At 39.8% G+C, this 17,496-nt stretch overlaps 1 protein-coding gene across 8 annotated transcripts in view; it reads right to left on the bottom strand.

The window, feature by feature from the left end:
* Positions 1–3,599: 3,599 nt before the first annotated feature.
* Positions 3,600–17,496, bottom strand: part of LOC131542279 (uncharacterized) — an 87,486-nt gene continuing 73,589 nt past the window's right edge. For all 8 annotated transcript variants that reach the window (XM_058778797.1, XM_058778800.1, XM_058778796.1 and 5 more), the window contains one exon: positions 3,600–5,200. In XM_058778797.1, the coding sequence (XP_058634780.1) occupies positions 4,833–5,200 (368 nt within the window). In that variant the 3' untranslated portion in view covers positions 3,600–4,832. The remainder of the gene's footprint in view (positions 5,201–17,496) is intronic.

Below are 17,496 nucleotides of genomic sequence, written 5' to 3'. Positions count from 1 at the left end.
GTTTTTAGCTGTAATGGCTTTCATTGTTAGATATCAAAATGTTTTTGAAAAAAAGTGGGCAATACTAGAGGTTTTATTTTATTTATCATTATTTTGTATAGAACATTGAATATTGAATATTTAATTGTGCATTACCTTATTTTTGCATTTAGATTACCTTCGCCTTCATCTCAACACTCATTTAAAGATAGTCTTCAAAAACACTAATAATTTAGTAACAAGTTAAATCTTTTTTTTTTTTAGAAAACTTCAGAATATATATTATAATATTAATTATATTATATTAATATTATAATGTTAAATTCACTTACAGATAATATTAATAATTTTAATAACAGGCCACCTGAGTGTACTTAAAAGGGAGCCCAATTTCATGACTATGATTCTTAACAAACAAGGACAATTTTTAAAAGTACACTTTATAATAATGTCAAATGAAAGTTTCTGGAATAATTGTGAAATTACATATAAAGATAAAGATAGATTAAGTGGTTCAACAAAAGCACACATTTTCATTTAATTGCAATTAACGTGCAGTTAAGTGTCCAAAAGCATGACTTGTTGTTACAGTTAAGTATATTATTTTAAATTATTTCCATAATAAGTACTTTTAAAAAAGTATGCTAAAGTGTTCTTAAATGGACCTGTAGCACAATGACCAGACAATGCTTCACCTGTGCCCTGATCTTTAATAGAAACTGAGATGGGGAGATGTTTAATACAATTGATAATACAATTATCACCAAAAAATACAAAAATAAAAACGAACAGTCTGCGTTTAAAATTGAGAAATAAAAGCTTCTACAGGGTGTCTACAGATATGAACAAGTTAGATTTAAAACTTTTTAAGACCTTTTTAATACCACCATATGTAAAATTTAAGACCAAACCTGTGAAGGAAATACACATTATAATACATACGTAAATGTAATATTTAATGTGTTTTTAAATTTAAAAAGAAAACAAAATATCATCGCTGTCAAAAATGCTATTTATTATTACAATATACAGAGAACTTTTCATATCTGAAGACAATATCCCATACAAAATATCCCTCAAAAGCTCCACATCAGCAATATTTTTGGTGGTTTAAATGAAGCAATATTTTCATCAGTTTTCTATTCAGCATTTACATATTTAAATCTGCATGTTTTTAATATTTACCCCAGGTTGTTATTTACCTCCATAAAGTCCAATATTTTTTAACCTTATTAAATGTATGCGTCATCTTTCATGTCAAATTCTTACAACTGATGAGGAAATTTAATATACACAACAGGGCTGTTAGCAATCAAATTAAATCATTTGCACTACAAATTTACAACCACAATAAATAATGTTATGAGATTAATGTTTTAAATAATTTTTTTTGAAAATACAAATAAGAAATGTTGGTGGAAAAATGCATACTTTTAAACTAACTAAACCACCAATAGGTGGCGGTAAGTCAAATTCATTCAACTGATTCATTCAAAACACTGAATCATTCAGGAACAAACATGTGAGTGCTGCTTGGAGAATGTGCAATACGTCTGATCTTTGTTTGAAACTATTTTCGTTGGTGAAATAGAACAAAACAGTCAATATTCTGTCTAAAATGTAAGTAACTACTTAACTACTTGTTTCTTGAGCCAAAATCAATGTAACATATTTAGCAAAATAGTCCCCTTGTCATGGTATGTTATCATCATCATCATCATGTTATAAATAAACTAAACATTTTGAATTTTCATCTCAGCATGTTTGTTCTGTGAGTTTCTTTATGTTTGCCGTTATGCTCATTTGATTTGATTTCTCTATATAAGTCTCTCACAGAGACAGGCAGCGTGAGCCTCAACAGCGCAACATTGATACCAGAAATACACTATCCATTATCCAATCGCTGTTTACGCTGAATGTAATAAAATGTCACTTAAGTTTTAATCAAGCTATTTGTCCCATCGGGCAAGTAAAATCCTCGTGCAATTTTTCAGTAAACTTGCATTAACCCATTTAAAGCAGCTAGGAGGCTTGTCAGCGAGCTGGTGGTATTCAACCTGCATTCTGCTACCGCAATTCTCTCTGATGACGCAGTAACTACGGGGGGAATCTTCCGTCTGTCCAATGATTGTAAACAGTCACTGGGTCCGTCAGACTGGTGAAACTTTTGCGGTAATGAGACCGAAGATATTTAAAGGTCCCATGACATGCTGCTTTTTGGATGCTTTTATATAGGCCTAAGTGGTCCCTAATACTGTATCTGAAGTCTGTTTCCCGAAATTCAGCCTTGGTGCAGAATTTCAGCCACTATGAGCCAGTCCCACAATGATCTTTGCTTAGGACGTGCCATTCCTGTGTCTGTAGCTTTAAGGACGAGAGAGGCGGGGCAAGGTGGAGGGTGGGTGTGTGGCCTTAACCAGCTTGCGCTACCATCCGCTAATGTTGACAGTGGATGTATCGCAATGGCTCATAGACACGCAGTCATTCAAGCTTTTCAGTTTGACCCAGAATCTGATCCGGATGGAGAAGCACCGGATGAAGAAGTTGCAACTCAGCGGCTACAGTAGGACGTCTCCGAATGGTTAGTTTAAAATATTGTGTCTGGATACGGTACTTTAGTTGGTTTGTTTATGTATGCTGTTACAGTTATTATCATGTAGCTAATGCTAGCCATAGAGTCGGATGAAGGAACTAAAAAAATACTTCGGTGTTCATTTGTACATCCAAACACTGAGCAACTATCATGCTTTGTTCGTTTGCAAGCCATGATGTCTCTCGAGGAAAAAAAAATATTGCGCTCGCCTCGCAAGGTAGTAGCTCATTTTCTCATGGGCGGGCAAAGCAGAGAAAGGGGAGGTAACCTTTCCCTGTATGATGACATAAAGGGAAGATTCCAGATTGGGCCATCTGAGCTTTCATTTTCTCAAAGGCGAAGCAGGATACCCAGGGCTCGTTTTACACCTATCGCCATTTCTAGCCACTGGGGGACCATAGTCAGGCTAGGGGAACTCATATTAATGTTAAAAAACCTCATAAAGTGAAATGTTCATGCCACTTTTTAAGGCCTTTTTTAAGCAAAACTTTATTTAATACATTTTAAGACTTTTTATGGACCCGCGGCCACCCTGTTCTAAAATGAACATGTCGCTAACTAGCTTAGCCACTAGATGCTGAAATAACACATTAAACTATTTGTGCATACTCGATATATTGCATTTGAATCCCTTGTTTCGTTTGCGTAATGGAGTAGGGAACCAGACATTAATGATACGATGGACATTGCTGATTCTACTTGGCAGATCTCGGAGACATCTAGTAAATACTGACATTTTGGGTAACACGAATGAAAACCGGAAACTGATATCCCGACTTCTGGCGATAGCGGAAGTTTGTCGCTACACTTGTGCACAGAGCCTATTTAACCAAGGTGATAACAGCAACACACGGGGTATGCCTCACATGTCCTGAAAAGTGAAGCTGCGGGCTCTTTGATCGCCCCCTGGTGGCTGGCTGCAGTACAGGTCATAAACCTCGCCCTCTCCATGTAAACGAATGGGACTTGAGTCAAAATAAAAAAATTAATTACACTTCCAGTACAATTTTCCAAAATAAGGTTTTGGTCATTTAAGGTAGTTATTATCACGCTGATATATGTTCAATTGTTCGTTTTTGTCATAAGTTTGATTTTAGCTAGTAATTTGATGCTATAAAAACGGGCCGTGTCGTTATGGTTGATTGGGTCTGCGGGAGTTTGATACCGCGGCTCCACCTCACGACACTACTGCTCAGACTCTGGCTCCAAATGACGTCATTTACACACGATGGCAGTGGCCATACTGAGATGCTTTGGCTTTCACTTTTTTTTTTACAGTCTATAAAACAAGTGCATTACAACCGAACTCCCTGTGTACGCGAGTCTCTTAAACAAACAACACATATTACAAAATACATGTCTTTATTCACACACCCAAAAAAAAAAAACATGTTTTCTAGTAACAGGGTTACACTTACATTCCCAGACCAGAACAAAGAGATCTTCATATTAGTTGTAAAAACATGAAAGATTAGTCAGGATCTGACCTGAGGGTCACGCCTGGCCCTGGGATTGGAAAACATTCTCACAAGAGACCCTGAGGAGAACACACCCCCTCAGCAGCACAACATTCTTCTAAATTTTCAATCTTTCTCACAATATAAGTGACTGTTGTGAAGTTGAGATTATTTCACCAATCACACTGAGACATTTAAAATTATACAAAACATTAAAGGATAAAAACTACAGATTCACAAAATACATCATATGTGGTATATAGACCTTCTTGAGCCTAGTGGGGAGAAGAGTGAGAGGGAAGATTTGGGTTGGGGGGGGAAGAGATGTCATACAGTAAATAAGCAAGGAGAGAAGTTTGGGCAAGGTGGTGTTATTCGGTCTTTCTTTGTGATCTTCTCTCCAGATTACGGAGTTTTATTGTTTTTTTGCATGGCCCAGTCTTACAAGTAAAATTCTGCCTTGTCCTTATATTTTCAATTTGTCAGACATTGTCACAGGGAGATCTTATTTTTATGTAATAATTAACACACTAAATTGCTAATAAAAAGCACACACATACATAAATACACTTGATCACACCATTTTGCCAAATAACATGCATAATTTGCATAATAACATTCACACAGTGTCCATAATGACTACAAGTTAAAATTACATTGTTAATGTGTTGATATCAGCACTTTTTTTTTCTCACCATAGTAGTCATCATAAACTCACAGTTTGAGTGGTGTGTTAATGTATTTGATCATTTGAATTAAAGTTCAAAATTAACTTTTTGGAGTTATTGCTACAGTTGTTTCCATTATTGCTGAATGAGAGTCCAAAGGAGACACAAACAGAAGACCAGACCAGTGCAACTGTCACTGCTGAAAGACTTTGTCTTAGACTGTGTATTATATTCCATAACAATGTTCTTGCTGGCTATATATTGCTCGAGTTGAGGTACCCAGTAAGAACAGTTATATGTTTTCCAGTTTGAACTGTTATTAAGAGAACTAACCACTGTATATGATCCATCAGCAGCACGATAAATGACCTGGGTTGCTTGGCTTGTTAAATTGACTGTTCCATGAAACCAGTGGATACGTCCATCATGGTTTGACCTCTCAACCTTGCAGGTCACTCTGTTTTTTCCATCTTCATTTATCTGGACAATTTTCTGAGGACACTCTGCAGGAAGAAGAAAGAGAGGCTATGATAGATGATAATCTGTGAAGCTAAAATGCTTAATTAATGCTTTAAGCAAGGTAAATGGGGTTTGCTAAATTTGCCCTTAACCTCAAACAAATAAAATTTAAAAATTTAGTGAATAAAAGAATTCTAATTTCATGATGAAGGATTTGTCTGTCTTCAAATGCACTGTTGTATTGGCTATCTTATCACCAGGACCCCAATTGTGTATTAATTATTAAACTAACAAGACAGACTAGTGCTAATGCTATGTTCCCCTTGCTAGTGCTCTTTTTTTTACCTGCTGGGACAGGTATGCTTTTTTCCCACAAAAGCAAGATCAGCTTGTTTTAATGTTAAAGTCATGCACATAGTAGTGCAATAACCATTTCAAGCATTTTGTAAGAAAAACAGCATGTATTTGACTGAAAATCCAGAATCATCAACAAGCTAACTAGCACTGTGAATGATGATATAGTTGTCAAAAAATGGGATGCTACATTTTATTCAAAATTAAATCTCTTAAATATCTACGATTTTGGCTTTAATAATATTTTCTCAGGAAACCTGGCGTCCTCCACGATTCCTATTTTTTCCAACAGCAAAGCACTGGAATGCGACATGCTTGTAATCAGGACTTCTGAAATTGGAAGTGGGAAATTTTGATAGCACACGAAGGCAGTATTAGTCCTTATTTCCTTACAGGAATCCAGAAAATTTCATTACCCAATTCTAGATGGAGTCATACAGCTGCAGATCACATGCATGAAAGTGGCATATTTGAACTAGTTGATACAGGAAATCAGCAGTCTAATTGGTAAAATTGGCAGGTTGATTGGCAAAAAGTATTTTATGTATTTTGAAAATACAAAAATACTTAGATTAAATGTATTTAAATACAAAATACATTTCATTTTTTTCAAAGGTATTTAAATACAAAATATAAAATAGTATTTTGTATTTCAAATACATATGTGTGAAATACTGCCCATGCCTGGCTATAATCAATGAATCTGTCAACACGGCACAATTAATCTCTTATTTACATCACCTCTACACTTTGTTCATTATAATAAGAGGATTCGCGTTGCGAGCTTCTAGAACTCTGGACTGAACAAGAACACTCGTGTTCTGAGCGGTGAGTGGATTCTGACTCACTAAAACTCCTCTGATTGGCCATTGCGTTATAGAAATCAACAGGTATCTCTGATTTGCTACACTGTACAATGCTGCAAAAACAGAGCGCAAACACAAATACACATTTGAATCTGACCTGAGGCTGCTGCCGGTTACTTTTGTTTTGTTGTATATGTTTATTTAGTCTTGAACTTACGAAGGCTACATACGTTTTCCTTAAATCATCCTGGCAACCATGAGTTAATTTTTTCTATATCTTTGCAAGAAATTAATTTCATCATTCAGAGTTTCAGGAATTTCTCGGTCAACTTATTTTTGATCATCACAAATCCTTATTTTTATTTATTCTTACTTTTTGAATAAAAATCGTTTTTGTGTCACTATTCCTTTAATGCACAACATGGGTCTAAAATGGCCCGTATTCATTCCCTATGTTATTTCACTTATGGATGAGTGTTTCTTTGCTGAATCTCTGAAATAAATGTTTTTCTATTATTTATTATTCAAGATAGTCTTTAAATATGTTGTTTTTGACTTCCACACATAATTTTGTTTATTTCTCCTTACTTACTTTATAAACAAACACAGTTTTTGCATTTCTACATCAATTTTACACACATTGGTCTAAAATGACCCATATTCATTTCCTATGTTATTTCAGTCATGCCTGAGCGATTCTTTAATTCTTTAACTAAAACCATCAGTGCACAATTTTCCGCACCACAATCTGTCAAGCACATCTTACCAGCAAACATACACTCGTTCACATCCTTCTCTTCACTCTCTGAGACAGAAGTCTCCAAACTCATCCTTTCTAATCATCCTACCACTTGTCCGCTTGATCCTATTCCATCTCATCTCCTTCAAGCCATTTCTCCTGCAGTTAGCCCTGGCAAGAGACACTCAGGCCCTAGCCCTGCCCATGTCCGACAGCTTATGAGAATTCTCGGCCCGAGTCCGACCCGAGCCCGTCTTTTTTTTCCCCTTCTCCCAAAACTGCTTATAGGCGTACTGCTGTTTCATCTATTAAAATAGTTCAGTTTTGTATGAAATGGCAAAGTGATTGTATTTCGTTCATTATTTTGTTAAAATATATTTAATTAATTATTTAACAACCTCCTTGACAGCAACCAGTCTGGTTTCAGAAGTGGACATTCAACCGAGACTGCCTTGCTCTCAGTTGAATGTCCACTTCTGAAACCAGACTGGTTGCTGTCAAGGAGGTTGTTCTGTGTGAGAAAGGCAGAGACTTTCGTTCAAGTGTTTTTACAATGAAAGGAAGAAGGCAAAGGGCATCTCAGGAACCGTACTCCAGTGGTTTCAGTCTTACCTCTCAGATAGGTCCTTCAAGGTATCTTGTAGAGGTGAGGTGTCCAAGTTGCAACATCTAACAACTGGGGCGCCTCAGGGCTCAGTTCTTGGACCACTTCTCTGTCTACATGGCATCATTAGGTTCTGTCATTCAGAAACATGGCTTTTCATACCACTGCTTTGCTGATGACAATCAACTCTACCTCTCATTCCATCCTGATGATCCGACGATAGCTGCTAGCATCTCAGCTTGTCTAACAGACATTTCTTGCTGGATGAAGGACCATCACCTTCGACTCAACCTTGGCAAGAGAGAACTGCTTGTGGTTCCATCAAACCCATCGTTTCATCACAATTTCACCATCCAGTTAGGCACATCAACCATAACTCCTTCAAAAACAGCCAGAAACCCTGGAGTTATGATTGATGATCAACTGACTTTCTCAGACCACATTGCTAAAACTGCCCGGTCCTGCAGATTTGTTTTATTCAACATCAAGAAGATCAGACCCTTTCTTTTGGAATATGCTTCACAACTCCTTGTTCAAGTTCTTGTTTTGTCCAGGCTGGACTATTGCAATGCTCTCTTGGCAGGTCTTCCAGCCAGTTCTATCAAACCTTTACAATTAATCCAAAACGTGGCAGCAAGATACATTTTTAATGAGCCAAAAAGAATGCACATCACACCTCAGTTTATCAGTTTGCACTGGCTACCAATAGCTCCTTGCATTAAAATTCAAGGCATTGATGTTTGTCTACAAAACCACCACTGGCTCTGCACCCCTTTACCTAGATTCATTACTTCAGACTTATGTGCCCTCTAGAAACTTGAGTTCTGCAAGTGAATGTCGCTTTATTGTGCCATCCCAAAGAGGCACAAAATCACTTTCACGGACTTGGAGTGACCTGCCCAAATCAATCCAAGCAGCTGAGTCCTTGGCCATCTTCAAGAATTGGCTAAAAACACATATCTTCCATCATTATTTTTACCCTCTAACTCTAGCACTCTCTTTTCTAATTCCATTCTTAAAAAAAAAAAAAAAAAAAAAAACTTGTCCCTTTTAGACTTCCACTCTATTCATTTACTGCTTGTTTTCTTAAAAAAAAAAAAAAAAAAAAAGTCTATTCTAGAATATTCTATTCGGTTTTCTTTTTATTACCTTGCTACGTGTACTGCGTTAAGCTAACTGAGACTTGTTATAGCACTTGCATATCATTGCTTTTTTGTTGATTATGATTGCTTCCATAGTCGCTTTGGATAAAAGCGTCTGCTAAATTACTAAATGTAAATGTAAATAACAAATACTGTTTTTGTATTTCTACATCAATTTTACACACATGGGTCAAAAATGACCCATATAGAAACCTTTGATATTTGCTAATTGTTTTGCTAGTAGGAACATATTTACGGCAGAAAGCTATTCACCTGCCCCACATTTCACAACTCAACATGGCTGCTTTTGTATAATTGATGCATTTACTCTTATGTAGCCCCCTTACCAATTTGCCAATGGACTGATAAGGGCCTGAGCTCGAAATTCTAAGTGATCCTTTATCTAGCAGCCTTCTGATGGAAATGTGTCACTAACTGTTTTCTGGTTGACGTATGCTTACTTCACATACTCACTATACAATTCAAATTCAATCAAGGAAATGGAACACAACACACCACACAATTAAGTGAGTGACTTCAAAAATGTATTGAAATGAATTAAAGTAGGCAAATGATATGACTGTTGCAGATGTAGGGTTTTAACAATAAAATAAATTCAATAAACAAATATTGCAAAGTAATGAAACCAAACCAAACAATACAGCAATAAAGGAATTAAACCAACCTGTTGTCTGTCTTTTATGCTTTTAACTAAAACAAAGTTATTTCTCTTCAACATTCACTTTCAATTATTTTCCTCTAATTTATCCTTTTCCCTGTCTTACACTTCAAATTCTCTCACCAACTGAAATTTACCTTTCCACGTAACATGAACGATTTTCTACAGTGTTAGCTTATAACTAGGGTTGGGTATCGTTTGGGGTTTTTTCGATACCGGTGCCAAATCGATACTTTTAAAACGGTACCGGTGCCTAAACGGTGCCTGAACTGATACTTAAAAATAATAAAAAATAAATAAAAATTACCAATTAATAATTGGATTGGCCATTAGCACTAAACACGTCTTTTTCATTCATACTGGATGCCAGAGGGCGCCCTCACACAAAAAATCCACATATCCAGTCACAGGAAATCCCCAATATGGACAAATGCATTGCTATGGATGTAAAGGAGTAAACAAGATATAAACGTTTTGAATGATAAAACAAATACAATAAACACTCGACTACGACAGTGTATAGTTTATCTGTGTTATTCAAGCCATCTCTGGTATTTTCATAATAATTAAGTATCCATTGCCAATCGATGTATTAGTAGCCTATGGAACATATTTTCTGCGTCATTCTGTAACAAGAAGCTACATCAGATCACAAAAGGAAGCATTTAACTGGTGTTGTGGACTAAAAAGGTTATAGTGCTCTCTTTTGTTGGACAAGGGGTTTAAAAACGTGAATACAAGATAATTTTAGCTTTAGGCATTTTAATTTAAGAATGTTTAGCTTAGCTAGTTAATGGAGGGCTACCTGCTGCAGTCAGAGCAAGTGTGCAACTGCATTCACGCGCTCCTCGGATGCGCTCATTTCCCGAGTTGTGCTTTTAAGTCGGAATGTGAAAACAGCACGCTCGCGTTACTACAAAGATTTGTTGGACTTGTATTATTAGAGCTTTCCGACTTTAGTTCACGTGCATTTTCTCAGTCGGGAAATAATTTTTCACGTGAGGTGCTTCTTCTTTTCATGCTTCTTACGTTCGTTTCGGAGAAACAATGGACAAATATTTAAATCGATCGCTCAGGCATGGCACCGAAATGAGGCACCGAAATCTCCGTTCTGATTCGGTTCTAGTACATACCGGTTACATAGGTACCGGTGCCATATTGGTACCGGGTTTCGGTACCCAACCCTACTTATAACACTTCAAATAATACTAACAATTGTGTTCTTCTAGGCACAAACTTTAACAAACCTAACTTTAACAGTATCAATCAGCTCAGATTTGAAAAATCCCAGTGAAATACTATATTAAGACCGGTCAGATTAACGAACATGTGGATCCACACTCACTCTCACTCATATACACACACACACACACACACACACACACACACAAGTCCCACTGAAACCCACCCCGTTGCAGGCCTGATTCGATGCTTGCGATCGTTGTGGCCAGTAAAAACAAAGGCCTCTTCGCTCAGCCGAGCAAACAAAAAGTCTGTGTTACCTGAGCAAATTGTTTGTGTAGGTGCAAGTTGATTCAGTTATTCGGTTGACACGCAATGTCCCGCGACACCAGAGGACCTGATGAGCTCACGGTACTCACAGCGTCGAATTGGTCATCCAACGTTGCCAGAGGATCTGATGAGTTCCCGGTACTCACAGGGCTGTCTGGTGACGACCTCCACCCATCTCGTGCCGACTTTCAGTTCACTGTTACTCGAACGGGTTTTCAGAAAATAAAGTCCCGAGTCCAAGGCTGATCACACGACATACGTTGAACTCACAACATAAAATAAACAGCGTACACTCCACGAATCATACGAAATCACGAATCTTTATACTGTAATCTTTCTCACTTTTCTTTCTAGAAGCATGAATAGTACATCTAGACCAAAGGTAGCATAAATATCGATAGAAAAAATGAAAGATTTTATGGTCTAAAATCCAGAGTTTCTCCAATCGACATCATGCGTCAATCTCTTCTCTCATTCACGCTATAAAGGCACGAGTAGTACCTCTATGTTGACGAAATGCTGACTGTACTTAAGAAACGTTTAGGTTTTATGGCCTAAAGCCCTGTTTCTCGCTTTTACTTTGAGATAATTGCTGGAAACGTTTAGGATTTTATGGCCTAAAATCCCTGGTTAACCAGACGATATCCTGCTTCTCTCGTGTCTCTCTCTCGACTGACTTTCAATCTTCCTCGCTCTTTTCTAAGTCCCCTCTCCTTCCTGATTGGAGGAATGAACTTAGATACTCTAATTTAACCAAGGTGATAACAGCAACACACAAACATGCTGTTAAGCACATGTTCGACCAAGTGCGTTTCAACCAAACTCCCTGTGTAAGGTGAGTCTCTTAAAGCAACAACACATAGTACAAAATACATACATTCACCCACTAAAACAAAAAAAAATTTTTCTAGTAACAGGGTTACATTCTCCCCCTTCTGATGGTCTAAATGCCCCCATGAGACCAAACACCCCCTCAAATCAACACATGGTCATGTTACTATTTTGAAGAAACATTTCAACTTTTACCACCCGTACGATTTGTCTCAACATCAAAAGCTTAAGAACTGATCCTAATAACCAGCCCACGATGGACTAATGTAACAGATCGGTCAGTGGGTTTTCCTGGTGCATCAGGAAAACCTCAGTCTGTATGGATGACTACTCTGATTTTCTTTATCAGAATCTTTTGAAACAGGATAGTCTCCCCCTTCTGACTCTGACTGAGCCGGGTCATCCACAACTGACCCCAAATGTTCCCCATCCCCTTCAGGCAGCACTACCAGTAATTCATCCCCTACATCACTTTGCTCCTGCATAGAAGAGACATTATCTTCTGGCTCTGCTGTAGCCCCACAGATCAGTTCAGGCTCTCTTCTAGGAAGGTCCAATACTTTGTGCCGACCGTCAACATAGCCATAGCACATCTCACTTTCTGAGCTAGATGAGGAGTAGGGTAAATCTACGGGACTACTGGAATGAAAAACAGATCTCCTCACACCTCTGTCAGATCGGGTAACTGGTTTTCGAGAGGACTTTCTTTTATCATAGACATGGGGGAACCTGACGGACTCACCTATTGGCAGTAAATGGTCCCTATGTAATGCTTTTTCCCGTCCTGTCCCACCCTCAGGTTTCAACCAGTACACGGGCACATTAGGATGCTTTGCTACCACGATATGAGGCACTGAACTCCACCGATCTTGAAGTTTATGCTTTCCGGTAAGTCCCAAATTCTTGACCAATACTCTGTCTCCCTCTTCCAACACCTGATGCTTCACCCTACTGTCATAACGGCTTTTGTTCTTCTGGTGATTTTTGAAAGCCGCTTCAGATGCCAGCTTATATGCCGCCTGTAAGTCAGCCTTTAACTTTTGTACATACTGCAATTGACTGGTGACAGCAATTCACCAATTCACCACCTCCCTACCAAATAACAAAAAATACGGTGAGTATCCTGTAGCCTCATTGTGGGTGCAATTATATGCATGCACAAGTGGGCTAACATACTGACTCTACTTTTGTTTCTTCTCATCATCCAGGGTGCCCAGCATGGTTAAAAGGGTCCGGTTAAATCGCTCAGGCTGAGGGTCACCCTAGGTATGGTAGGGGGTAGTCCTGGATTTCCGAATGCCTAACATCCTGCATAGCTCCTGTATCAACCTTCTCTCTAAACATTTCTCAAATAATACTTTGGCCACAGTTATTGCTTTCTGATCCCTGGTTGGATATGCCTGGGCGTAACGAATGAAGTGGTCTGTTACAACCAACACATTTGCAAACCCTTTGCTATCTGGCTCCAGGGATAGAAAGTCAATACAAACTAACTCGAGGGGCCCACTACTGGTAAGCTGATTCAGCGTTTCACCGGTCTCCAAAAGGTTCTGACTCCCTCTTTGGGACTTCTCGACATGGGGGACTGCTGTCTTTTAATGGTGGGAGGAAAACCCTTCGTCAGGTCGGTAAGTGGTCTCACAATGGACGAATAATCTTTTATAAATCCGCGGTAGTAGCCGCAAAAACCCCAAAACGACCGAAGAGACTTTAGATCATGAGGTTGTTTCCAACGAGTGACAGCTTCAATTTTTGCAGGATCGGCGGATACACCAGCGGCAGACACAATGTGTCCCACGTACCGTACCTCTGGCTGACATAATTGGCATTTATCGATCGACACTTTAAGAAGGCGTTCTTCGTGTTGCTCCAACGTCTGACCGAACACTATAATATCATCAAGATAGACAATAGCTTCGAGGAGGTGCATGTCCCCCACGGCCCTTTCCATGAGCCTCTGGAAAGTGGCCGGGGCTCCAGTTATGCCTTGGGGCATGCGTTCAAACTGAAAGAACCCTAATGGGCATATAAAAGCTGTTTTTTCTTTGTCCTCCTCGGCCATTGCTATCTGATAATAACCACTCCTTAAGTCCAGGGCAGAGAACCATTGGCTACCCGCCAAGCAGTCCAATGCATCCTCTACCCTAGGGGTTATGTACTGGTCAGGTATGGTCCGACTGTTAAGAGTGCGGTAGTCCACGCACATCCTCATGTCTCCATTTTTTTTCCGGGCAACCACTATGGGTGAGGCATAGGGACTCCGGGACTCCTTAACAATTCCCGCAGTCAGATAAAGAGAACATGTTAACTCTCTGTGACAGCTTCTGACTGAGCCAGTCTTTCCATTCCTGTGGTACCGGGGAGTTTCCAAAATCAAACAACATGGAGTCAATAACCGGATGGACTTTTTGTCTCTCTAACAGTGTTGGTAGCATAGACTCTAGCTAGAACGGTACCTGTTGGTAGGGACTTTTCCTTCAACATGTCATTTCGTACCAATACTCAAAATTGGTTAGGCTCAATGGCAGAAAAGGGTACAACCACGGGAGGAACTAACACTCCCGCTGGGAGAACATTCTCCTCTGGAGCTTCCACCAGGTAAATATCTTTACCCAAAGGGTCTTTACTGACTAACTGACCAGGCACGCATGTCTCAGTCTGTGGAGGTATAATAAGAGGACATGGGTCTAGCCACTTCACCTCTCCAATAGGCTCATTCTCAGTTACCACCTTATGATGGGGTGAAACCAGCTGCTCAGTCACAAACTGTGGCTGTATCCTCATTGCACGGAGGGCCTTGATACCGGAAATTCCCTGGCAGATGCTGGCCAGCCTCTGGAAAAGGCTGGAATTGGTTCCGACAATCACAGGCACCTGCTCTGGCCCACTAGGTTCAGGACAGACCAAAGCAAGCACTGTGATAGTCTCTGTGGCACCCATAAGAATGGAAATTTCATGTTCACCACAATATAACCTTTATAAGGGTAACTGGATGAACTTAAACCCCAGATGGCCAGACCATCGATAGGCTGTAGCGGCACCTGTGGTAGGTAGGTCAAGTACCACTTCTCAAAAACAATGGTTACTCGAGACCCACTATCCAGCAGGGGACACAAGAGTGGCCATAAACCTTTACGTCAAATGTGGATGAAGGCCCTACCAAACCTTTGGGTAAGTGACTAGGTTCTGAGGATTCCACATGGCTTTTCTTAGAGAAGCATTCACTCTTCTCTATGTCTGGATTTTTGGGGTTCGATACTGGGTTTGAATCTTTAGGCTTATGGATCAACTGAAGTAATTTCTGAATCACAAGAGCAGAATTTTCATTGTGGCTCTACATTTTAGGGCAATGTGCCCATCCTCCCCGCAGCGATAGCAGAAAAACCCCTCACTACTTTTATTTGGGGATCTACCTGAGGCAACGGGGGTCCGGTTAGCTCGCGAAGGCTCTTGCCCACTAGAGACATAGGGCGCTACACTCAGCACAGACAACTGCTTTTGTAGTTGTTGTACCTGGGCTTTCAGTGCTTGCACCTCAGAAGTTAAAGGCGGTAAAGGTTTTTTTTTCTTTCTCAACTACTCCTTCCGGGGCTCGAGACTGCTTGTGGTCACCTAACTGAAGTCGCAGCTCTTTTACTTCAACCTTTGAGCCATTTCGGCTAACTAGCGAGCCTCTCATGCGGTCTTTCGGATTTACGGATTCTGTCTCTCTTACAGTAGTGGGGAGTTTACGTCAAGCTGCTTCAGTCTCCTCCTCCTCCCTTATTTCATTGAGGAGTTTCAAAAAGGTGGGAGGACTTTCTCTTCTCTCGCGCAGCCGCAACTTTAACATAATTATGTCTGACTCCACCGCACCCCTCAGCAGTTGCTCTATACGAGCTCTATCAGCTCGCTGTGGCGTCAACCCTCCTCATTTCACCACTAACGTAAGCGACCGCTCAAGCCTACGAAGGAAATCAGAAAGGGCCTCCCCCGGATCTTGCCGGAGCAGTCAGAAAGCAAAGTATAGGTCTTCCCCAGACTCAGAGGTACTAAAAGCATTCTCCAAAGCCTCAAGATAATCTAGTGCAGTGGCTTCAGGGTTGTCGCCGCCTCACAGCCTTTACAACTTCTAAAGCTGGCCTCTTAAGGCTTTTGACTATTCGCTTTCGTTTTTCCATAGCTGAACAATCACACTCAGTGAGCATTAGCCTTGCTTGTTCTAGCCAGTTCTCACTACTTTCTTCACTAACAGGCGTAGGAACTACTCCAGAAAAGATTCTCAAGCGCCTATAAGCCTGGCCATCACTCACAGGCTTGGACGTTTTCTCTAGCAATTCCCCTACCGCCCGAATGATGGCCTCAGGAGAAGTTATGCCAGATACCAAAGGATTAACCAAACCTTGTAGGTCACTCATGGTTTTGCCTTCATTAGACAGAAACTGAGCAAGTTTCTCCTGAAACACATCACCAACGGGTTCGTCATCTGCTGCTACAAGGATCTTCCAGGCTTCCCTGATGAAGGCAATACTTCCGAAGGAACTAGGACAGATTTCTTCTCGACACTCACACAAAACCTGGAGTGTTTCTGGCGTCAAGCCTTCTTTTGTAGCGCGAGCCCGCACTCTACCAAAAATCTTAACGGCTTGGACTGTGTCTTCTATGAAAGCAACATCAGTGTCAGATGGCACCCCAAGAAGAATAATTGCATGTTGGGGATACATTTTTTCAGTCTCACACCAACTGCGAAACTCCTGTGATATTTGTTTCTCTTTGAAAGACATGTTAGATTTTTTTTCTTTACCACATCTAAATTTTCTTCTTTTTCTGCAGCTGATCAGAAGACAGAGGATCCCAGTGGTGCCTCCATTTTATGTAGCCCCCTTACCAAATTGCCGCTGGAATGATAAGGGCCTGAGCTCGAAATTCTAAGTGATCCTTTGTCTAGCAGCCTTCTGATGGAAATGTGTCACTAACTGTTTTCTGGTTGACGTATGCTTTCTTCACATACTCACTATACAGTTCAATCAAGTAAATGGAACACAACACACTACACAGACGTTGGCCACCCCTGGCCTACACCAACTTTACTGCGCAACACCCTAATTACATGGGTGGTGTTACCAATGCATGATGCCTATTCATCAAGGAGCTGGTCAAAGAGCTTGTCATGCCACATATGAAGAGACACTTGGAGGGCACACCCCACCTAAAAAAAACATATTACAGAGGCAATGGGAAGATGTGGGATAAAAACAAAACACAACCACCACCCAGCCACAGGTATATATCAGACAGAAGGGCCAATTGAAGAGGAAGAGGTGCAAGATCTGCCCAGCTGCCAAAGACAGAGAAGTCAGCAGCTGATGTTCCCAGTGTCAGGCCTGTTTGCAAGGAGCACAGACCTGTAGTTGTCATTTGTGAGGCATATAAGCACAGAGATGGCAATTTGAGGTGGTGCTGTACCTGTGTGATTTTATTTTGTTAGTTTTATTTTCATCTGTTCGGTCACATTCACTACACTGCGCTATAGAAAGTTCAATTTCAATGTTATTGGTTATCAGTGATATGTGCATGTTATGTTTGACAAAGTGGCAAATAAATATATTTCAAGTTAAATGTGTTAGTCTAAATAACTGCTAAAAATAATTATTTTAACAAAATGTCTTTATTCTTTTCTTTTATCATGCTTGC

Source organism: Onychostoma macrolepis, chromosome 06, assembly GCF_012432095.1.
Source record: "Onychostoma macrolepis isolate SWU-2019 chromosome 06, ASM1243209v1, whole genome shotgun sequence".
Classification (NCBI taxonomy): domain Eukaryota; kingdom Metazoa; phylum Chordata; class Actinopteri; order Cypriniformes; family Cyprinidae; genus Onychostoma; species Onychostoma macrolepis.
This window is presented reverse-complemented; position numbering and strand designations above follow the sequence as displayed.